The 25,247-nt window shown below is 44.1% G+C and overlaps 1 protein-coding gene across 1 annotated transcript in view; it reads left to right on the forward strand.

Annotated features, from left to right (window-relative positions):
* The window catches only part of LOC129699107 (contactin-associated protein-like 5), a 1,038,064-nt gene that overhangs the window by 666,556 nt on the left and 346,261 nt on the right, over nt 1-25,247 (forward strand). Inside the window, exon 12 of the mRNA XM_055638766.1 lies at nt 3,457-3,576. Coding sequence (XP_055494741.1) covers nt 3,457-3,576 — 120 coding nt within the window. The remainder of the gene's footprint in view (nt 1-3,456; nt 3,577-25,247) is intronic.

Here is a 25,247-nt window from a genome sequence, read left to right on the forward strand (position 1 = left end):
CTATAAGGATGTCATCCAAATATGCCATTACTCTATGATTTTGTTGTCGCAGCAGTGCCAAGGCTGGTTTTAGAATTTTTGTAAACAACCTGGGCGCAGACGTAAGTCCATTTGGCAAAGCCTTATACTGCCAAAGCTGTCCCATCCAATTAAATTTCAAAAACCTCCTGTGCCTATATCTAATGGGTATTGTATAGTAAGCATCCTTAAGGTCAATACTTGCCATAAAATAGCCTTTAGACACTAAGTCTATAGCAGTGCTAAACGTATCCATTTTAAAATGAACATATTGCACAAAATTATTAAGTGTTGACAAATCAATAATAACTCGACAACCCCCATCTTTCTTATTCCTAATAAATATGTTGGATACAAACTCCTGTTTTTCAGGTTTGGTTTGTTCAATGACTCCTTGATTAAATAATCTTTTTATTTCTATGTGAGCTTTCGCTTGTTCTACTTTAGTAAGTATATATTTCCTGTCTGGTGTATGTTGTATTGGAGGGTTATGTTCATGGATAAACTCTATGAGATATCCCTTAATACTGCTAAGGATAAATCTGTCCTTAGTTATACTGCACCATGCTTGCAAATGAAATTGCAATACCCCTCCAACCTCCGTGCTCCCTACAACTTTCGGAGCCGCAGATTCACCTACCTCCATGGTTATCGGTGATAATTTATTTATTTTCTTGTTTTGGTGCGCTGATGTGGAGGCCCTTGATGTTGGGTATACGATGGCTGCTGATGTACTGGCTTCCTCATTTTCCACTGCGGACGTCCCGGGCCAAACCCTAAAAAAGGACGCTGTTGCCTCTGTGGGCTCCTCTCTTTCCAATTCCTGGTGGTATTAAATTGGCCACCCTTTCTAGGACGCCCATAGGGTTGATACCTTCTACCTAGGTACCCCTTCGCTGCCCTTATCAGCCCCAAAGTCCTGGCCTCCTCATCCAACTCTTTGACCTGCTTAGACAAGTCTCCACCAAATAGAAGCGTTTGAGGTTTAATATCCCTCTCCTTGCACAAGACCGCGAATTTAGGGTCAAGTACCGGCTGAATAGCTCCCTTCCTTAAGTTATTCAATTCAAACTGCACATTACACAGTAATGCTAATGCATCCTTTTGGTCGCTATTCATTTCCACAGTCTCAAAGGAACGGGCCAGAGCTGTGAGCCCCGCTGGGAGACTCTTGAGGGCGTTTTGGACCTTAAGATCCTGATTTCTGATACCGCCCCCCACATGCTTCCAAATACACTTGTTAACACTGGCTACATGCAGCGCATTACAATTCCCAGGTGGTAAATGCCTTGCCAATACTTCAGCCATCGTATTAGCCTGCAACTGGTGTGTGGACATGTATTCGATACTTGCAGCCATCCTTTCCTCGAGGTCCTTGCCGGTCTGCTGCTGCTGAAAATACTGTCCCACCATATCCAGTAAGTTATGCTCCCTCCCTTCAATGGGAGAAGCCGAATCCACCTCTTGCTCCGATTGTGAGCTCATCAGACTTTCAATATCCCCCTCAGAGGAGTCTGAGATATCTTGCAGCCCTTTAAGGGAACCTGCTGTGGGGCTTACATAGTGCCCACTGTGGCTATCTTCCCTCTCACGGAGCCTGCCACGTAGGACAATTTCGTCCAGCAGCCGCTCCAGCCGACTTTCGCGCTCTCGGGCGCTGGTCGATCGCGGGTGCTTCCCGGGCCGCTCCAACCGACTTCCGTGCACTCGGGCACTAGTCGCTCGCGGTACCCGTTGCCGGTCCCCATGCCTTCCTGCACTGGTCGCTCCCGGCCGCTCCGTGCTATCCTGCCGCGCTTCCCGACCCCGGTACTCACGAGCACCTGTCGTCGGCGGCTGGACATCCATCCACTGATAGCGGCTTTCCAGCTCCGTAGGGCTGGCCGCTCCTGGCTGCTCCATATCCCGCAGCTGCTCCTCAGTTCCCCTGAACTGGTAAGGACTGTCTCCACCACCCGAATTAAGGTGGTGGGACTTACGTTTTGCCTTCCCGCCCGGTCGAGAAATCGATTTAGCCGGCGCGGGGCTCAAGTCGGGCATCACAGGTTCCTCCATGGATAACACCTGTGGCAACGGCTGCTGCTGCTGCAGGTCCCCGGCTCCTTCCCGACTCATTTGCTGCTTCCTCACCGACTTTCTTGTAGGCACTCTGTCCATTCCTAAAACAAGTTAGCAATGCAGAGTCACTTACCTGCCGTTCGTCGGCTTTTATTCTCCCATTCACGGGGACGTCCTCCCCAGGTGCGACTCGTTCATGCGTTGTTTGCGATATGACACGCATGCGCTGTGGGCGGGCTTCTTCATGGAGTCCCTCACGTGACTCCGAAGTAAAATTGTCCCCAGTGTGTGTAGGATAGTGTTAATGTTTTTTTTTGTTTTTTTTGTTTTTTGTTTTTAATCAACTTGATTTTAATATTGATAAATGCATTGTGATTTTATGTCCTGTAAGGTGTCCTTGGGTGTCCAGAAAGGCACCAGCAAATAAAATGCATTATTATTATTATTATTATTAATGTAGAGGGGATCGCTGGTCGGGATGCACTCGATGGGCTGAAGGGCATGTTTCCACGCAGTATCTCTAAACTAAACTAAACTAAACTATCACAGTCCAAAGGAGGGTCCCAAACCGAAACATCGTCTGCCCATTCCCTCCACAGATAGGTACACAATTCTGAGGGACAGGCAGCATCTTTGGAGAACATGGATGGATAGCTGACATTCCTGGTCGGGACCCTTCTTGAAAGAGACCAGAGATGCCGTTTTACCCGTTGAGATATTTCTGCGATAGACACAAAATGCTGGAACAACTCAGCGGGACAGGCAGCATCTCTGGAGGGAAGGAATGGTTGACGCCTCAAGACGAGGGTCACTTCTCCCCCTCCACAGATGCTGCCTGACCTGCTGAGTTGCTACAGTACTTATCTTTTGCCCAATATTCCAGCATCTGCAGATTCTGGAATCTGGATAGTGTATAAATTCATGAGAAGAATAGATCGGGTAGATGCACAGCCGCATGCCCACAGTAGCAGAATCGAGCACCAGAGGACATAGGTTCAAGTTGAAGGGGAGAAGATTTAATAGGAATCTGAGGGGTAACTTTTTCACACACAGGGTGGTGGGTGTATGGAACAAGCTGCCAGAGGAGGTGGTTGATGCTGGGACTATCACAACGTTTAAGAAACAGTTAGACAGGTGTATGGATAGGACAGGTTTAGAGGGATATGGATCATGCAGTTGGGACTCGTGTAGCTGAGACATGTTGGCTAGTGTGGGCAATTTGGGCCAAATGGCCTGTTTCTTCACTCTATCCCTCTATGACACTTTGAATCCTGTGTCTCCAAACTATTATGGGGGCTGTCATCTCTATGCCTCTATTTTTGTTAATGTGTTGCTGAGCATTCATAATTTAAGATGCTTTTTTCTCTTTTCTCTCTGCAGCTTTGTATGAAAAGTCGTGTGAAGCTTACAGACACAGAGGGCAAATGTCAGACTTCTTCTCCATTGATCCCGATGGAAGCGGTTCACTGAAGCCCCTTCTTGTGTACTGCAACATGACAGGTGAGACGACATCTTTGCTTTTCACTGGATCAAACCCTGTATTTTGTAGAATGAATTATAATGCTGATGGTCGATCTCTTGTTGGTCTCTGACTGTTTGATCTGTATAAATAATGTACAAACTCCAGTTGCAAATCAAAGTGGTAATGGATTATGAAGTAACCAAGCATGTAGACCATGAAAATAGAAAGACAAAATGTCCATTGGTGCATTAAATTAATGTGCATTGCACCGCATTCTCAGATGAGTGCGAGAGGAAATAAGTCATGATCTAAGGGGGGCAAGGTGGCATAGCGGTAAATCTACCGCCTTACAGCGCCAGAAACGCGGGATCGATCCTGACAACGGAGTGCTTGTCTGTGTGGAGATTGTACGTTCTCCCAGTGTCCTGCGTGGATTTTTTCCGAGTTTCCACCCAAAGGTGTGCAGGTTAATTGTAGAAGATTGAAAAGACTATGCTTGTATTCACTGAAGTTTAGAAGGATAAGGGGGTATCTTATAGAAACGTATAACATTATAAAAGGACTGGACAAGCTAGATGCAGGAAAAATGTTCCCAATGTTGGGCGAGTCCAGAAACAGGGGGCCACAGTCTTAGAATAAAGGGGAGGCCATTTAAGACTGAGGTGAGAAAAAAATGTTACCACCTGATTTATTTGTTAATGTTTGATTGAGGCTTTGGAGTGAACCTTTAAAGTCCATCAGCTTGATATATTTAATCTGATAATCTCATCCTATGCCTCACTGTGACATCACTCCCATGCATCACGTCAATGTAATGTTTTGCTTTAGTCTAGTTTAGAGATGCAAAGGCACTTCAGCCCACCAAGTCCGCACCGACCAGCGATCCCCGCACATCAACACTATCCTACACACACACGAGTGACAATTTTACATTTACTCCAAGCCAATTAACCTACAAACCTGTACGTCTTTGGAGTGTGGGAGGAAACAGGAGTTCCCGGAGAAAACGCACGCAAGTCACGTGGAGAACGTACAAACTCTGTACAAACAGTACCCGTAGTCAGGATCGAATTCGGGTCGCTGGCGCTGTAAAGGGCCTGTCCCACTTAGGCTATATTTAGGCGACTGCCGGCGACTGTCATAGTTGTAACAGGTCACCGAAAAACTGGAGCCTGGACCCCCCCATTCGACATAGAATTTGATATAGAATCATTACTTTAACAACAAAAAAAAACCCAAATCAGCACCTGGTGACAACCTACGTCACCTGGCGACAACGTACGTTAACCCGGCGACAACGATGACAGCACCGACGTCAGGAGAAGTCACGCTACGCTCATTGGCGTCAAACCCACTGTCACCGACTGTCTCCGAAAATGTTTCAACGTTGAAAATCCAGCAGCGACAAGAAACACGCTACGACTCTTTGGGCGACTGAGGAGACTACTCACAACCATACAGGCGACACCCCGGCAACCATTTGATGACAGCCTAGTTGCCTGCAGTCACCAAAAAAATTGCCTAAGTGGGACAGGCCCTTAAGGCAGCAACTCTACCGCTGCGCCACCGTGCTGTGATTTTGATGGAAACATTCCGGAAGAAGATTTATTTTTGCGTTTACACTTCAGAGGAGAACTTGATATCAAATCTTTTCAGAAATGGAATCACAACAAATGTTCATTAAAGCTGAAACTAAAGAAAGCAATTCAGTCAACTGTACAGCTGTGCCACTATTATCTAAACCAAACTAAAATATTTATTCTCATTCTGACAGAGGCACAATAATGTAAAAGCAACCATCTATAAAACTATTATATAGATAAAATATGATTACATTTATTTTTTGTCAATTGAAGCAACATTACATATCCATTTGTGTTCAATGTAACCTATTTTTTCCCAATTTTCATTGATCTTTTGTAACCTTGGGGTGTTTACAACTGCACAGAATGATAGGGACAACCATAACAGCTCAGATTGAATCTAACTTGCTTCCAATAACTTGTGACCCATCAGCCCACAATGGTTGTGTCGAACATGATGCCCAGTTAGACTGATCTCATCTGTCTGCACATGATCTATACCTCTCTATTCTCTGCTCTTCCATGTGCCCATGTAAAAGCCTCTTATGCCCCTGTTCCACTTAGGAAACCTGAACGGAAACCTGTGGAGAGTTTGCGCCCCACCCAAGGTTTCCGTGCGGTTCCCGGAGTGTTTTGTCAGTCTCCCTACCTGCTTCCACTACCTGCAACCTCCAGCAACCACCTGCAACCTCCGGGAACCGCACAGAAACCTTCGGTGGGGCGCAAAGTCTCCAGAGATTTCCGTTCAGGTGACCTAAGTGGGACAGGGGCATTAAATACCACAATGTTTAAGAAAGAACTGCAGATACTGGAAAAATCAAAGGTAGACAAAAATGCTGGAGAAACTCAGCAGGTGAGGCAGCATCTGTGGAGCGAAGGAATAGGCGACGTTTCGGTTCGAGACCCTTTGGGACCCAAATGGTCTCGACCCGAAACGTCGCCTGTTCCTTCGTTCCAACGATGCTGCCTCACCCGCTGAGTTTCTCCAGCATTTTTGTCTACCTTAAATACCACAATGGTATATGCCTCCACCACCACCCACGGCAATACATTACAAGCCCTCCACGTATTGTCTTTCCACTGACTGGATAGCACACAACAAAAGCTATTCTCTGACAATAAACAATAAACTAAATATTAAAAAACGTAACTAATCTAAATTAAGCCCCCGCCACCTTTTGTATAAAAAAAAACTTCCCTTGCACATCTCCTTTAAACGTTGTTCCTCTCACCTTAAAGCCGTGCTCTCTGTTTTTTAATTTAAATTTCCATACTGGAATAAGGTTCAAAATGTTTAATTGTAGTCGGCTAGCCTGATTCAGGTTCACCAATAACTGGCATCAAGCCATCGCCTTACTTCACGGTTTAACATGTGCATCACATCCACTGAAAGCGTGCACTCAGTATTCTGCTTGCTGTGGGCTTGTTGCTGATTTAACTTGGCGATGTGTCTTCGCGCCTGGCTCCGGGTCAGGAGTGCCTTGCTGATATATGCAGGAGTGCTTCAAAACCACCCACATCATTAACCTAAGGCTTGCTAGCTGAAAACTGCAGGATTCTGCCAGCTAGGTTGGTTCTATTGTGCAAGAGCTTTTACATGACCCCAACATTGATGGCACAGTGGTGCAGAGGCAGAGCTACTGCCCTACAGTGCCAGAGACCCGTGTTTGATTCTGACAACGGGTGCTTGACAGCACGGAATTTGTACATTCTCCCCATGACCTTATTTTTTTAGTTTTAGTTTTAAATATACAGAGCAGAAGCAGGCCCTTCAGACAACCGAGTCTGCGCTAACCAGCGATCCCTGCACATTAACACTATCCTACACACACTAGTGACAATTTACACTAGTACCAAGTGCGAAAGCCCAAGCCAATTAACCTACAAACCTGCACGTCTTTGGAGTGTAGGCGTAAAACGAAGATCTTGGATTAAACCCACGCGGTCACGATGAGAACACGCAAACTCCGTACAAACTCTGTAAGACAGCAACTCTACCACTGCACCACTGTGCCAACCTGCGTGGGTGTTCTCCGAGATCTTCGGTTTCCTCCCACACTCCAAAGCTGTACAGGTTTGTAGCTTTTTTGTTTTTTCTTTAATAATCTTTTTATTAGAGGCAGGTACATATCATATTAAAAACATTTCATGTATATCATTCCTACATTACTAATATTATCGATTGATATGCTTCTAGTTTTTTTTATATAGAGATAGAAAATAAGAAAGAGAGATAATAAAAAAAAGGAAGAAGCATGATAAAGAAGAATGGAATAATTTACTAAAAATACAACATTGGAGATAAGCTCGTAAATTATAAAGTATAACTTTTCATCTAATCCTTATTTTGAGTTTCAGTCAGGTTCACATGCCGAGCCAGTCTGCCCCTTGAAGTAGTCAATGAATGGAGACCATTTTCTGATAAAAAGCTCTTGCTTGTCCATTAAGACAAGTCTGATTCTTTCCAAATGTAAGGTCTCCGACATTTCCACAATCCACATTTTAATTGTGGGGGTTATAGGACCTTTCCAAAATTTTAATATTAATTTTTTCCCCGTTATTATACTATAGTCGATAAAGTTTCTTTGGGCTGTTGTAAGTGTTAGGCTTTGTTCTGATATTCGTAGTATTATTAGTTTTAAATCGGGATCCAATTGAGTGTTGACAACTATAGATATTATTCTAAAAATGTCGGTCCAGAAGTTTTTGATTTTTATACAGTTTGCGTATGTGTGAGTTAGGTTAGCCTCTAAATGTTGACATTTATCACAGATAGCGGAGATATGTGGGAAGATTCTATTTAGTTTTGTTTTGGAGTAATGTAATATATGTAGTACTTTAAATTGTATTAAAGAGTGTCTGGCATTTAATGAACATTGATGTATATGTTGTAAACTTTCATCCCAAATATCTTTCGTTATTGGTTGGCTTGGTTCATTTTCCCATGCCTATATAAATCCGTCGGTGGTATCTCACTATCTAATAGGATATTATAAATATGAGATATTAATTTATCTGTATTAGGATATTTACTCAAACAATCATCAAGAATTTCTGGATCTCGAGTTCTAAGGTTTTGTGTATTTGATTTAACATAATTTCTAAGTAGTAAATATCTAAAAAAAATAATTTCAGTGGAGTCTGTAAGTCTGTTGTAGCTCCTGAAATGAAAGAAAGGTGCCTTTCTTATAAAGTTGTCCCATTCTTTTAATTCCATAATTTTTCCATTGTATGAAACCTTTATCCAACATAGAAGGTTTAAATGTTCACGATGGGGAGAAAGAGTGATCAATTATCCAATTTTAAGGTCTTTTTTAATTGTTTCTAAATTCGCATACCAATGTATATTATAGGATTTTCCCTGTAAGTTTTTTTATTCAATTTTGAGGTAGCAAACAGAATCGAACCAATTTCAAAAGGTAAACAATCCTCCTTTTCCATCTTTAACCAATCTGGTTGTTGGTCCATTTCTTCCAGCCAAATGTTTATTTTTTTAATATTAACTGCCCAGAAATAAAACAAAAAATTCGGTAAAGCTAAACCTTCATTTATCTTTGATTTGCATAAAAGTGTTTTGCTTATTCTATGATTCTTATAATCCCAGACAATGGAGTCCACCTTTTAAAAAAAAAATGTGGGAGCTATATCGGGATTGATTGAAAGTTATAATAATTGCGGTAAAAAAATCATTTTTGTGGCATTAATTCTACCAAACATTGAAATAGGGAGTATTTTCCAATACTGAATATAGTTTATTCAGTAAAGAGGGGAAATTTAATTTAAATAATGGGGCATATGTCTTAGTGACATAAATTCCTAGATATTTAAATTTTTCATTAACTATTTTAAACGGGGATTGTTGTATATGTGGATTGAGTTCCGTTATTGGCATGATTTCACTTTTATTCCAATTGATTCTGTATCCGGAGAACAAACCAAATTGAGTTATTTGGTTTAATAAGTTTGGAATACTAATTTCTGGTTTTGTAATATAAATCAATTCATCATCTGCATATAAAGAAATGTTATTCACAGTGTCTTTAGTATTATACCCGTATATTTCTGGATGGGCCCTAACACTTTCTGCAAGTGGCACAATAGCGAGTGCAAATAATAACAGAGATAGCGGGCATCCTTGTCTACAACCTATAGATAAATTAAATTTAGTTGATAACATTTGATTTGTTAATATTCTAGTTGTTGGGACAGGTTTGTAGGTTAATTGGCTTGCTGTAAATGTTAAAAAAAAATGTCCCTAGTGTATGTAGGGTATAGGGTGGTGTTAGTCTGTGTGGTCTTGGTGGGTTGAAGGGGCCTGTTTACACCTGCTATCTCTAAAGTGAACAAAAGTAAACATTTTATGACATTTGTTATAGAAACCTTCGCAAGGATAGCAGACCTGGCAATTTTAGATGACACATACACACTGAGAGAGCTGAAATAGAGGCAGAGCACTCATTCTTTCTAAACTTACCAAATAGTTAAAGGCCAGGATAGAGTGGATGCGGAGAGGATGTTTCCACAAGTGGGAGAGTCTAGGAAACAGAGGTCATAGCTTCATAATTAAAGGCCGTTCCTTTAGGAAGGAGATGAGGAGGAATTTCTTTAGTCAGAGGGTGGTGGTGGAATTCATTGCCACAAAAGTCTGTGGAGGCCAAGTCAGTGGATATTTTTAAGGCAGAGATAGATAGATTCTTGATTAGCACGGGTGTCGGGGGTTATGGGGAGAAGGCAAGAGAATGGGGTTAGGAGAGGGATAGATCAGCCATGATTGAATGGAGGAGTAGACTTGATGGGCCGAATGGCCTAAGCCTGCTCCAATCACTCATTACCTAATGAACGTATTAGTTACAAGTCCTGCAGTTCGGAGTTTAATTGGAGTTTGTGGTGTTCAATGGCCTGTTGGTTGTCGAGAAGTAGCTATTCCTGAGCCTGGACGTTACTGTTTTCTGTATCTTCCTCATGATGGCAGGAATGAATTGAAAGTGTGACCTGGGTGGTGTGGGTCCCTGATGATGAATAATGGGAATCTTAAATAATGCGAATAAAGTTGGAATGGTAATGTAATCAGTATACAAACAAGGTTGCATTGAAACATATATTGTCTTGAATTGTATTTTTTTAAATATGTTTATGCTCCATTAGACATCAATATTACAAGTGACCTGCTGTCAAAAAGTTTCATAAATAATTGCTCACACAAAGTTATTGAAAATTAGTTACTATATATCAGTTAGCAATTAAACGAAAGACACAAAATGCTGGAGTAACTCAGCGGGACAGGCAGCATCTCTGGAGAGAAGGAATGGGTAACGTTTCGGGTGGAGGCCCATCCCCATTCAGTCCCTCCGGCTCCTGCTCCTTTTCCCTTTCTTCTCCCCCCCTCCCCCCCCCCCCTTCCCCCCCTCCCCCCCCCCCCCCCCATCAGTCTGAAGAAGGGTTTCGGCCCGAAACGTTGCCTATTTCCTTCGCTCCATACATGCTGCTGCACCCGCTGAGTTTCTCCAGCATTTTTGTGTACCTTCGATTCTCCAGCATCTGCAGTTCCTTCTTAAACACTTTTAAATTGTCACTGAAGAAGGGTCTCGACCCGAAACACCACCCATTCCTTCTATCCAGAGATACTGCCTGTACCGCTGAGTTACTCCAGCATTTTGTGTCTATCTTTGGTGTGAACCTGCATCCGCAATACCTTTGTAAGCAATTATACGATGTTATGATTGCACCATGTTGCAAAATTACAATGTCACAGCATAAAGGTGTGGTGTCTCAGTTCACAGTGTTACAATTCACAGTGTAACATAGTATCATGTCAGAATCCACAGTGTTAATGTACAGTGAGGCAACATAACAATGTCGCAGTTTATATCATTTTCAGGAACTTCAGCCTCTTTTTATTGCGATTTTTCGTATTGGATTTATTAATTTATTGATTTCTCTTGTTCATTGTGTGTTTTAGAGTCACAGTCATACAGTGTGGAAACGGGCCCTTCTGCCCAACTTGCCCACTGCGACCAACACGTCCCATCTACACTAGTCCCATTTGCCTGCATTTGGCCCATATCCCTCTAAACCTGTCCTATCCATGTCCAAATTTCTTAAGGGGTTGGACAGGCTAGATGCAGGAACGTTCTTACCGATGTTGGGGAAGTCCAGGACAAGGGGTCACAGTTTAAGGATAAAGGGGAAATCTTTGTCCCTCTGGGGCCGCTCCTGCTTAAAAATAAAATAAAATGCTGAGAATGTCCAACAGATCAGACAGTATCTGTGGAGATAGAAAATTTAACCTGATAGTTTAGGTGGATGACCTTAGAAATAAGTACTTCTGACGCAAACAGGAAAAATTATTATCTGGAGTTTGGTTTTAGTTTAGTTTAGTTTGGAGATACAGTGTGAGAACAGGCCCTTCGGCCCACCAGGTCAATGTCAACTAATGATCACCCATACACTAGTTCTATCCTACACCCTAGTTGTATCCTACACCCTTGGGACAATTACCACAGGCCAATGACTCGGATAGACTCGGCTTGTACTCACTAGAATTTAGAAGATTGAGGGGGGATCCTATAGAAACTTACAAAATTCTTAAGGGGTTGGACAGGCTAGATGCAGGAAGAATGTTCCCGATGTTGGGGAAGTCCAGAACAAGGGGTCACAGTTTAGGCATAAGGGGGAAATCTTTTAGGACCGAGATGAGAAAACCATTTTTCACACAGAGACTGGTGAATCTCTGGGACTCTCTGCCACAGAAGATAGTTGAGGCCAGTTCATTGGCTATATTTAGGAAGGGAGTTAGATGTGGCCCTTGTGGCTAAAGGGATCAGGGGGTATGGAGAGAAGGCAGGTACAGGATACTGAGTTGGATGATCAGCCATGATCATATTGAATGGCAGTACAGGCTCGAAGGGCCGAATGGCCTACTTCTGCACCTATTTTCTATGTTTCTATGTTTACCTGTGTAAGAAGGCACTGCAGATGCTGGTAAAAACCGAAGGTAGACACAAAAAGTTTGAGTAACACAGCGGGACAGGCAGCATCTCTGGAGAGACGGAATGGGTGACGTTTCGGGTCGAGTCTGAAGAAGAGACACATATTCCTTCTCTCCAGAGATGCTGCCTGTCCCGCTGAGTTACTCCAGCTTTTTGCGTCAATGTTCTATCCATGTACCTGTCTAATAGCTTCTCAAACGATGCAATAGACCCTGCCTCAACTACTTCCTCCAGCAGCTCGTTCCATTAAAAAGTTACCCCCTCAGTCTCCTATAAAGTATTTCCCCCTTCACCTTGAACCGATGCCCCCTGGTTCTCGATCCCTCTACTGTGGGCAAGAGGCTCTGTGTGCCTACCTGATCTATTCCTCTCCTGATTTTATACATAATCTATGTGTATTGTGTTTACAAGTCTGTAATGATGCTCCAAGTAAGAATTTAATTGCACACAAATGACAATGAAACACCCTGGACTTCTGATCAAAGAAAGGCATTGCATCATTACATTGTCACAATTCACAGTGTCAAAGTATAGTGTCATAAGGTCATAAGTGATAGGGGGCATAATTCAATCATGGCTGATCTATCTCTCCCTCCTAACCCCATTCTCCTGCCTTCTCCCCATAACCCCTGATACCCATACTAATCAAGAATCTATCTATCTCTGCCTTAAAAATATCCGCTGACTTGGCCTTCACGGCCTTCTGTGGCAAAGAATTCCACAGATTCGCCATCCTCTGACTGAAGAAATTCCTCCTCATCTCCTTCCTTGGGACACTCAGGAATTTTGCCACATCTCCATTGACAATTACAGCCTTCTAAAGATGCAACATTGAAAGCATACTGTCGGGTTCTTTCACAGCTTGGTTTGGGAACAGCTCTGCCCAAGAACGCAAGTATTTGCCAAGGGCTGTAGATTTAGCCCAGTCCATCCCACAGACCAGACCCCACCATTGACACCAACTAAGGTCATAAGATCATAAATGATAGGAGCAGAATTAGGTCATTCGGCCCATCAAGTCAACTCCGCCATTCAACCATGGCTGATCTATCTCTCCCTCCTAACACCATTCTCCTGCCTTCTCCCCATAACCCCTGACGCCCGTACTAATCAAGAACTACACCGTGCTGCCTCAGAAAAAAAACAGACAACATAGTCAAAGACTTATCCCTCCACAGTCATTTTGAGTCATAGTCGTAGAGTGACACAGTGTGGAAACAGGCCCTTCAGCCCAACTTGCCCACACCGCCCAAAATATCCCAGCTACACTAGTCCCACCGGGCTGCGTTTGGCCCATGTCCCTCCAAACTCGTCCTAGCCATTTACCTATCTATCTGTTTCTTAAACGTTAGGAAAGTGCCAGCTTCAACTACCTCCTCTGGCAGCTTATTCCATACACCCACTACCCTTTTGTGTGAAAACATTACCTCCCAGTTTCCTATTAAATCTTTACTCCTTAACCTTGAACCTTTGTCCTCTGGTCTTTGTTTCCCCTACTCTGGGCAAGAGACTCTGTGCATCTATCCGATCTATTCCTCTCACGATTGTATACACCTCTATAAGATCACCCCTCACCCTCCTGCACTCCAAGGAATAGAGACCCAGCCTACTCAACCTCTCCCTTTAGCTCAGCCCATCTAGTCCTGGCAACGTACAATACGGAGGGCTATATTCTGCATTCTGCATCTTCCCCTCTGCTATACGTATTGCTCTTTGAGTTTTGACAATTGTATTTATGTAGGTTATTATATGATCTGCTTGGATCACATGCAAAACCAAGCTTTTCACAAAACCTTAATTCACACAACATTAATAAACCTAAACCTAAATCTCTGCATTTTTATTTCAGCATTGGTTGTAAGTCGCTACTCTTGAGTTGAGTTTACAGGGAGGTTCACTCGTTTATTTTCAAGTTGAACTAGTTTAGTTTAGTTTATTGTCACATGTACTGAGGTACAGTGAAAAGCTTTTTTTGTGTGCTAACCAGTCAGCGGAAAGACAATACATGATTGCAATCGAGTCGTCCACAGTGCAACAGATACCGTGAGTTACATTTGTTGCAAGATAAAACCTTGCAAAGTCCAATCACAGATAGTCCGAGGGTCTCCAATGAGGTAGACGGTAGCTCAGGACTGCTCTCAAGTTGTTGGTGGGATGGTTCAGTTGCCTGATAAAAGCTGGGAAGAAAAACTCTTCAAAAACACTGCTGTTGATACAACATTCGTTAGAATTCAACTGAATTTACATTTCATGTCCTTTTGAAGTTGTGAGTGTGTCAAATTAAATTTACACCCTTCTTCCTTGCAGCAAGAAAGCGTTGAAATGTGGCTTTCCTTTTCCTTCACGGTCAGTAGATAGTTGTATTTCACGGAGAGAAATATTCTTCAAGTCATAGCAAAGAGATTTGAGTATAGGAGCAGGGAGATTCTACTGACCCATGATTTATTTATTTGCTTCTGTACTCCACAATTTGAGATTTGTAATAGAAAAAAAAATCACACGTGGTTAAAGTGCACATTGTCAGATTTGAATTAAGGACATTTTTATACATTTTGGTTTCACCATGTAGATATTACAGCAGTGTTTATATAGTCCCCCCGATTTCAGGGCACCATAATGTTTAGGACACAGCAATGTCATGTGAATGAGAGTATTTTGTTGCATATCCTTTGCATACAATAACTGCATGAAGTCTGTGATTCATGGACATCACCAGTTGCTGAGTGTCTTCTCTGGTGATGCTCTGCCAGGCCTGTATTGCAGCCATCTTTAGCTTATGCTTGTTTTGGGAGCTGGTCCCCTTCAGTTTTCTCTTCAGCATATTAAAGGCATGTTCAATTGGGTTCAGATGGGGTGATTGACTTGGCCACTGAAGAATTGAGTATTTTTTAAGCTTTGAAAAACTCCTTTGTTGCTTCAGCAGTAGGTTTGGGATCATTGTCTTGCTGTAGAATGAACCGCCAGCCAATGAGTTTTGAGGGTACACAAAATTGCTGGAGAAACTCAGCGGGTGCAGCAGCATCTATGGAGCAAAGGAAATAGGCGACGTTTCGGGCCGAAACCCTTCATCACATAGATGCTGCTGCATCCGCTGAGTCTCAAGAAGGGTTTTGGCCCAAAACGTTGCCTATTTCCTTCGCTCCATAGATGCTGTTGCACCTGCTGAGTTTCTCCAGCTTTTTTGTGTACCTTTGATTTTCCAGCATCTGCAGTTCCTTCTTAAACAATGAGTTTTGAGGCATTTGTTTGATCTTGAGCAGATAGGATGTGTCTATACTTTTCAGAATTCATTATGCTACTACCATCAGCAGTGAAGATAAGTGAGCCAGTACCTTCAGCAGCCATACATGCCCAGGCCATAACACCCCCGCCACTGTGTTTCACAGATGAGGTGGTATGCTTTAGATCTTGGCCAGTTCCTCCTCTCCTGCATACTTTGCTCTTGCCATCGCTCTGATATAAGTTAATCTTTGTCTCATCTGTCCAAAATACCTTTTTTACAGAACTGTGGTTGCTCTTTTAAGTACTTCTTGGTAAACTAACTCGGCCATCCTATGTTTGCGGCTAACCAGTAGTTTGCATCTTGCAGTGTAGCCTCCGTATTTCTGTTCATTAAGTCTTCCGTGGACAGTGGTCATTGATAAATCCACACCTGACTCCTGAAGAGTGTTTCTGATCCTGCAATGGGGGGGGCTATGCATAAACACAACTGTAATTTCTACCTGTTGAAACCAAAATGTATAAAAATACCCTCTAATAAAATCTGACAATGTGCACTTTAACCACATGTGATTTTTTTAATTCCAAATTCCAAATTGTGGAGTGCAGAGGCAAATAAATAAATGATGGGTCTTTGTCCCAAACATTATGGAGGGCACTGTAGCTCTTAGGGTTAACAGAATCAAGGGATATGGGGAGAACGCAGGAATGATTCTGGATGATCAGCGACAATTAGCTGGAGACATGCGCTTGAGAAGCACTCACTTTTATTCCTGTTAATTGATGTCAGTGGGAATAGCGAGAGATGACTGCAGGCGATCGGTCTTGAGTGCACCGCTCTGACACAAAGTGGAGATGACTGGTTGCATCAGATATCTGACACTGGCCTCCGGAGAGGATAGAAAAATGCAGCAGGCATAAAAAATAATCTGCCTGCCTGCAGGCCACTGGACGGCATGATAATTGTTTGTATTCACCCCATGAGTGAGCAAGGGGTGGCGTACCAAAGGATGGATCCGGTGTGGGGGTCTGCTGAAAGGGGGGGGGAGAACAAAAGGAGGATATGACATGGGGGGGATGCTTTCAAGATACAAGATACAAGATACATTTAATTGTCATTTGACCCCTTGAGGTCCAAACGAAATGTCGTTTCTGCAGCCATACATTACAAACACATAGACCAAAGACACAACATAATTTACATAAACATCCATCACATCGCTGTGATGGAAGGCCAAAAAAACTTATCTCTCCACTGCACTCTCCCCCCCGATGTCAGAGTCAAAGTCAAAGCCCCCGGCTGGCGATGGCGATTGTCCCGCGGCCATTAAAGCCACGCCGGGTGATGCAAGGTCGCACACCGGGTCTTGGTGTTAGAGCCCCCGGCGTGCGCTCGCAGAGTCCCGTGGCCATTCGAAGCCACGCGGGGCAGTGATGTAGGCCCCGCTCCAGGAGCTCTTCAACCCCGCAACTCGGGCGGGGGAAGTCGCCGTTGCGAGAGCCCTGAAAAGCGATCTCCCTCCAGGGACCCGCGGGCTCCCGGTGCCGCCATCCACAGACCTGCCGTTGGAGCCTCCGACTCTCCGGTCGGGCCGCAGCAGCAGCAGCAGCAGCAGCGCTCCTCCGCCGCTCCACCCGCTCCGGACTCGGCCAGCCCCGCGACGGTGACGGTGAGTCGTAGCACCAGAGTCCCCGGTCTCTTCCTGTTGGAGGCCGCTCCTCGTTGCGGCCCCAACGACAACAGAAACCCGACGAGAAAAGGTCGGGTCTCCCGTGCAGGGAGAGATTTAAAAAGTTTCCCCCCCCTCCCACCCCCACACACACACACCCCAACAAAAAATAACAAAAACTACATAAAAACACAGACAGAAAATAATAAAACGCGGACAGACTGCAGAGGCCGCTGCTGACCAGAGTCGCGCCGCCCACCGGACCCAGAGATGAAGAAAAACGTTTTCACCAAGAGAGTTGCGAATCTGTGGAATTCTCTGCCTCAGAAGGCAGTGGTTGCCAATTCACTGGATGTTTTCAAGAGCAAGTTAGATAGAGCTCTTAGGGCTAACAGAATCAATGGATATGGGGAGAAAGCAGGAACGGGGCACTGATTTAGGATGATCAGCCATGATCATATTGAAATTGCGGTGTTGGCTCGAAGGGCCGAATGCACTACTCCTGCACCTGTTTCACTTCACTGGATGTTTTCAAGAGAGAGTTTTAGTTTTTATAGTTTAGAGATACAGCACGGAAACAGGACCTTTGGCCCACCAAGTCCACGCCGACCAGCGTTCCCTGCACATTAATACTATCCAACACACACTAGGGACAATTTTTATACTTCTAATAACAAGCCAATTAACCTACAAATCTGTACATCACTCGATGACTGCGTGGGTTTTCACCAGGTGCTCCCATTTCCTTCCACACTCCAAAGACGTAGAGGCTTGTAGGTTCATTGGCTTCAGTAAAAATTGTAAATTGTCCCTAGTATGTGGGATAGTGTTAGTGTAAGGGGATCGCTGGTCAGCCCAGACTCGGTGGGTCGAAAGGCCCCTTTCCGTGCTGTATCTCTAAACTGAACACAAGGATCAGCAGTTCAGTGAAGGGTGAAGTGTCCACCAAGTTATCAGTTTCAGTTGAGTGTAGATTATTGTCACGTGTACTGAGCAACAGTGAAAAGCCTTTGTTGCGTGCTAATCAGTCGGCGGAAAGACAATACATGATTACAATCGAGCCATTCAAGGTTTACAGATACATGATAAAGGGAATAATGTTTAGTTCAAGGTAAAGCCAGCAAAGTCCGATGAAAGGTAGTCCGTGGATCTCCAATGAGATGGATGGTAGTTCAGGACTGCTCTTTAGTTGTGGTAGGATGATTCAGTTACCTGATCAAAACATAGAAACGTAGCAAATAGGTGAAGGAGTAGGCCATTTGGCCCTTCAAGCCTGCACCGCCATTCAATATGATCATGGCTGATCATCCAACCCAGTATCCTGTACCTGCCTTCTCTCCATACCCCCTGATCTCTTTATCCACAATGACCTCATCTAACTCCCTCTTAAATATAGCCAATGAACTGGCCTCAACTACCTTCTGTGGCAGAGAATTCCACAGATTCACCACTCGCTGTGTAAAAAATGATTTTCTCATCTCGGTCCTAAAAGACTCCCCCCTTATCCTTAAACTGTGACCCCTTGTTCTAGACTTCCCCAACATCGGGAATAATCTTCCTGCATCGAGTCTGTCCAACCCCTTAAGAATTTTGTACGTTTCTATAAGATCCCCCCTCAATCTTCTAAAGTCTAGCGAGTACAAACCAAGTCTATCCAGTCTTTCTTCATATGAAAGTCCTGCCATCCCAGGAATCAGTCTGGTGAACCTTCTCTGTACTCCCTCCATGGCAAGAATGTCTTTCCTCAGATTAGGAGACCAAATCTGTACGCAATACTCCAGGTGTGGCCTCACCAAGACCCTGTACAACTGCAGTAGTACCTCCCTGCTCCTATACTCAAATCCTTTTGCTATGAATGCTAACATACCATTCGCTTTCTTCACTGCCTGCTGCATCTGCATTTCAATGACTGGTGTACCATGACACCCAGGTCTCGTTGCGTTTCCTAATTGGCCACCATTCAGATAATAGTCTACTATCAGCTATCAGCCACATACTGGGGATAATTGCTATCAGCAATAACGCATTCATCAGCTGTACCTTTATCTACTGGGTAGCAGCGCAGTTGCTCAGGCCCTCAATGGTAATTTTATTCTAAAGTAATAATTAATTGTTGGAAGTTGGGCAGCTGAACATAGGTTAGAGTTGAACATCTATCCACGAGTTATACATGGCCATTTTGCGAGTCTCACTGATTCCATTTAACATACGGACATTGGCAGGGCATTTATTATTCATCCCTTAATTGGTCCTTGAACTGAGTGGCTTTTAGATGGGGGTTTTTTTTATGAGCAATTAAACAATAAGCACATAACACAATCTGGTCACATATTGGCCAAGTTAAGTAGAGATACAAAACCTGCCTCTGCTGAAGAAGTCATGAATAATTCCGAATTGTTAACAGCAATCTCAATGGTTCAATCGAGGTTAAATGTATCCAAAAATGCTGGAGGCACTCAGCGGGTGCAGCAGCATCTATGGAGCGAAGGAAAATAAGCCAATTAGCCTACGTTTATGGAGTTTGAGAGGAAACCGGAGATCCTGGAGAAAACCCACGCAGGTCACGGTGAGCACATGCAAACTACGTATAGACAGACATCCGTAGTCGGGATCAAACCCGGGTCTCTGGCGCTAATAAGCAGCAACTCAACCGCTGCGCCACCGTGCTATCCTGTGTTTAGTTTTGTTCGGAGATACATCGTGTAAACAGGCTCTTCGGCCCACCGAGTCCGCACCGACCAGCAATGTCCGTGAATACCCCTCGTCAGGATCGAACCTGGCATTGCAAGGCAGTGACTCTACCGCTGCACCACCGTGCCACCCCAAGTCATCGTTCTTATGTTCCAGGCGAGCCCCAGGCTGCTAAGGGGCCTCCAGCTGTCTCCTTCCTTGGACGTCACGTCCCTCTCCATGCCCATCCATCTATGTTCCGCAGCGTGGGGGGGGGGGGGGGGGGGGGGGGGGGGGGGGGGGGGGGGGGGGGGGGGGGAGGGGGGGGAGGGGTGCCACCCGAGCAGCCAGCCTTGAGGCTAGTCTCTGGTTCCCTCTCCTCTCCTACTGTAGAAGCAAGTTCCCCGCAAACAGTAACATGATGAAGAACAAATAAGTGGATATGTGTAGGAAAGAACTGCAGATAGACACAAAATGCTGGAGTAACTCAGCGGGACAGGCAGCATCTTTGGAGAGAAGGATGGGTGATGTTTCAGGGTGAGACCTTTCTTCAGAGTGAAAAAGGGAAATGAGAGATATGGACCTTAATTGTTCAATATGTGTATATTACAATAATGGCAGAAGAATGCGTTTGGCATCCATCCATCTGTGAGATAATGCTGCGGCTTTGATGGTGTCCTGTTCTGTGAGGGAAACACTTCATCTACAATTGCATTTCAAACTGTGGCTGATGAGGCCTATCCTCGACATAGACACTGAAAACATTGCCGTTCTTCACTATAACGTTGTTGGACCTCTCGGGGTGGTGGAATTTAGCTTCCCACTGCATATTTTCTTCCCCCAAAAAGGGCGGCATGGTGGCGCAGCGGTAGAGTTGCTGCCTCACAGCGCCATAGACCCGGGTCAGATCTTACCACTGTTGCATGTCTGCACAGAGTGTGTACGTTCTCTCCGTGACCTGCTTGTGTTTTCTCCGGGAGCTCTGACACCCTTCCACACTTCAGAGATGTAGCAAGTTTGCAGGTTAATTGGCTTGGGTAAGATTGTAAATTGCATTCCCTCTCTCTCCGTCCCTCCCCCCCCCCCCCCCCCCCCCCGTGTATGTGTGGGATAGTGTTGATGTGCGGGGTGATCGCTGATCAGAGTGGACATGGTGGGAGACACAAATATTTTGTTAGCTCTGAAATGATGATTATCAAGGGAATGTAGAGTGGTTCATTGTTGGCTGAAGGGAAGGTGACAACGAGGCATGTAAACAGTACAATTAACCAGGAGGACAAGCAGTAAAATAATAAAGAACAAATAATTAGATATTGCAAATCCACAAACTCTAGGCTCATCCTCTCATTTATATGTGAGATTCATTTGGTGATTTACCTTAACAAATAGAACCACATTATAATTATTGTATGAAGTATTGCCCCAGGAATGGTTGCAGAACATATAATTCTTGCAAAATAAATATTTAAAATCACCAGGAGGCATAACGAGATGGACTTCTTTAAGGATGTTAAAGGCCTCAGGATGTAAACTAAAGTATTCAAAGGTTATAATTGTACCAATTGTAATTCTGATGCATATTCCTCATTACTGTTTTTTGCGATGAGTCTCATAACTGTTTTGCTGGGGGCCAAAATTAGATGATGAAAATAATTTGTAATTACACATAGTAACAATTATATGGCTTTAAATGTTAATGGTTACTGAACATTTCTCGAGAACAGTTTTATCAAAAGGGAAATTAGCGAAGCAACAAGTGATCAATAAAGGAAAGTTAATGGGATAACAATGTTCCTTTAAGAAGAAGAATTTTGTCGCACAAAATGCTGGGGTAACTCAGCGGGACAGGCAGCATCTCTGGAGAGAAGGAACGGGCGACATTTCGAATCGAGACCCTTCTTCAGGCTGAGAGTCAGGGGAGAGGGAAACTGGAGATATGGAAGGGTACAAAGAGGATGTAAGGTGTGAAAACGACAGATCAATGCAGACGATGAATTGTGGAAGTGAAATGAAATGAAGGAAATGTAGAATAGCTCATTGTTGGCCGAGGGGAAGCTGACCACGAGGCAAACCAACAGCAAAATTAACCAGGAGGATGGCGAAACTTGTCTGAGATCTGGGATGGGGGAGGGACGGAGAGAGAGGGAATGCAAGGGTTACTTGAAATTGGAGAAATCAACATACATACCGGTACGGTGTAAGCTGCCCAAGCGAAATACGAGGTGCTGTTCCTCCAATTTGCACTGGGCCTTACTCTGACAGTGGAGGAGGCCCTGGACAGAAAGGTCAGTGTGGGAATGGGAAGGGAGTCATTATAGTGTTCAGATGGATCTCGACCCGAAACATCACCCATTCCTTCTCTCCAGGGATACTGCCTGTCCCGCTGCATTTTACGTCTATCTTCAGTGTAAACCAGCATCTGCAGTTCCTTCCTACATATAGTTTTGTAACAAATGGTCCGAGTTGATTTGCACAATTTGACCATTCACTCAAGGTGCAGAAAGGAATTGATAGTTCAGCACTTACTTATGTAAAATAAAATAATAATATCACACCATTGAGCCATTACAAAATTGAAGGAAGGATTGGTTTATAGTGTTCAACAAAGTTATAGCTAGATCACAGTGACATGGTGGTTAGGTGGCACAGCGGTAAACTTGCTACCTTACAGCGCCAGAGATCCGGGTTCGATCCTGACCACGGCTGCTGTCTCTACGTAGTTGGTACACGTAGAAATTCCCCGGATGCTCCGGTTTCCTCCCACACTCCAAAGACGTACAGGTTTGTAGGTTACTTGGCTTGGTATAATTCTAAGTTGTCCCTCGTGTGTGTAGGATGGCGTTAGTGTGCGGGGATCGCTGGCCGGCGCGGACTCGGTGGGCCGAAGGACCTGTTTCCGCGCGGTATCTCTAAACGAAACTAAGACCACATCACATGTAAAGTTCGACAGGTTCAACGGCCCGACAGAACTGGTTTACAGCTGAGGGTCAGTGCACCGTAAACCATCACGCAGGCTCTCAATGAAACCAGGATGCCCCAGGTGACCTGGGAGGCTGGTGCATTTAAACTCACCAAAGGAATACAGTTGTATTATTTGGACAGGAAGCGCTGGAGTAACTCTGTGTGTCAGGTGGCATCTCTGGAGAAAAAATGGGTGGGTGACGTTTAGGATCGGGACCCATCTTCAGACTTCAGTCCCAACCCAATGGGAGAAGCCAGAGTGTAATGGTGGATGGCTGTTTATCGGGTTGGAGGCAGGTGACTAGTGGGGTGCCTCAGGGATCTGTGTTGGGTCCTTTGTTGTTTGTCATGTACATCTGGATGAAGGTGTGGTAAATTGGATTAGTAAGTATGCAGATGATACCAAGATAGGGGGTGTTGTGGATAATGAAGAGGATTTCCAAAGTCTACAGAGTGATTTAGGCCATTTGGAAAAATGGGCTGAAAGATGGCAGATGGAGTTTAATGCTGATAAATGTGAGGTGCTACACCTTTGCAGGACAAATCAAAATAGGACGTACATGGTAAATGGTAGGGAATTGAAGAATACAGTTGAACAGAGGGATCTGGGTATAACCGTGCATAGTTCCTTGAAGGTGGAATCTCATATAGATAGGGTGGTAAAGAAAGCTTTCGGTATGCTAGCCTTTATAAATCAAAGCATTGAGTATAGAAGCTGGGATGTAATGTTAAAATTGTACAAGGCATTGGTGAGAGACCAAATCTGGAGTATGTTGTACATTTTTGGTCGCCCAATTATAGGAAGGATGTCAACAAAATAGAGAGAGAGTACAGAGGAGATTTACTAGAATGTTGCCTGGGTTTCAACAACTAACTTACAGAGATAGGTTGAATAAGTTAGGTCTTTATTCTATGGAGCGCAGAAGGTTAAGGGGGGACCTGATAGAGGTCTTTAAAATGATGAGAGGGATAGACAGAGTTGATGTGGACAAGCTTTTCCCTTTGAGAATAGGGAAGATTCAAACAAGAGGACATGACTTCAGAATTAAGGGACAGACGTTTAGGGGTAACGTGAGGGGGAACTTCTTTACTCAGAGAGTGGTAATTGTGTGGAATGAGCTCCCAGTGGAAGTGGTGGAGGCAGGTTCAATGGTATCATTTAAAAATGGGATCATTTAAAAATAAATTGGATAGGCATATGGATGAGAAGGGAATGGAGGGTTATGGTATGAGTGCAGGCAGGTGGGACTAAGGGGAAAAAAAAATTGTTCGGCACGGACTTGTAGGGCCGAGATGGCCTGTTTCCGTGCTGTAATTGTTATATGGTTATATGGTTAACCCGAAACGTCACCCATCCTTATTCTCCATAGATACTGCCTGACCCACTGAGTTACTCCAGCACTTTGTGTCTGACTTTAGTTTCAACCAGCATCTGCAGTCCTTTGTGCCTACAATGGTAGGACATTAAATGCACACCATTGGTCTTGGACAGGAGGATGCTCCTCAAATTTGGACAATACAGCTCACCCCCTCCATGACACACTGGTCAACCTGAGGAGCACCTTCTGCAACAGACTGGTTCCACAAAGATGCAGGGCAGTATGCCACAGGAGAGCCTTCTTCCCTGTGGCTATCAAACTCTACCTCCCCCTCCCTTCTGTCGTGGGGTAGACTGACCCCCTTCCCCAACCTTTGCACATCCCCTATCCTTTCCACTCGTCACTTTAATTTCATGTTTCATGTATTTTGTGTTTTATGAATGTTGTCAGAATAATTTCCCTCCTGGGATAAATAAGGTTCTATTGTATCGTATCATAACATATTTCCGAGCCCATGTTTTTTAGCCTGGATGAGTCGTGTGCACAGAGCAAGGCCATGAATGTCACCGGTCCTCTAGCAAGTGGTGAATGTATGGAAGTAAATCAATTATTCAATGCTAGTTAGCTCTGTTGGATATTTTAAATTATTTTTTGGGAGTTTAAGATGGATTTTTTTTCAGTGAATCACATAATTGTAGTAAATCTTAAGTGCTCTGTGGTAAGGTTGATTTGAGTGAAGTTCTTTGACTTTAAACCATTATATTATACTGTATGTAACTCAAGCAAAACTCTAATAGCTCTACTCGTATATAGTTTAGTTTAGAGATACATCGCAGCAACAGGCCTTTCGGCCCACCGTGTCCGTGCAGACCAGCAGTCCCCGCACACTAACACTATCCTACCCACACTGGGCACAATTTACAATTTCACCAAGCCAATTAGCTTACAAACCTGTATGTCTTTGGAATGTGAGAGAAAACCGGAGCTCCCAGAGAAAACCCACGCTGTACCTATAGTCTGTATAGGGGTGGTAGCCGTTATACCTCTTTAACCGATGTTGCCAGGACTTGAGGGCCTGAGCTATAGGTAGAGTTTGAGCACACTGGGACTTTATTCCTTGGAGCTCAGGAGGCTGAGGGGTGATCTTGTAAAGGTACGTAAAATCATATAGGGAATAGATAGGGTGAATACTCAAGAGAATATTACACAGAGTGGAGGAAACAAAAATAAGATGACATACGTTGAAGTCGAGAGGGGTAATATTTGCAACCTTTTCAATCAGGTGGTGGTGGGTGCAT

The sequence above is a fragment of the Leucoraja erinacea genome, chromosome 7, assembly GCF_028641065.1.
Source record: "Leucoraja erinacea ecotype New England chromosome 7, Leri_hhj_1, whole genome shotgun sequence".
NCBI classification, from domain to species: domain Eukaryota; kingdom Metazoa; phylum Chordata; class Chondrichthyes; order Rajiformes; family Rajidae; genus Leucoraja; species Leucoraja erinaceus.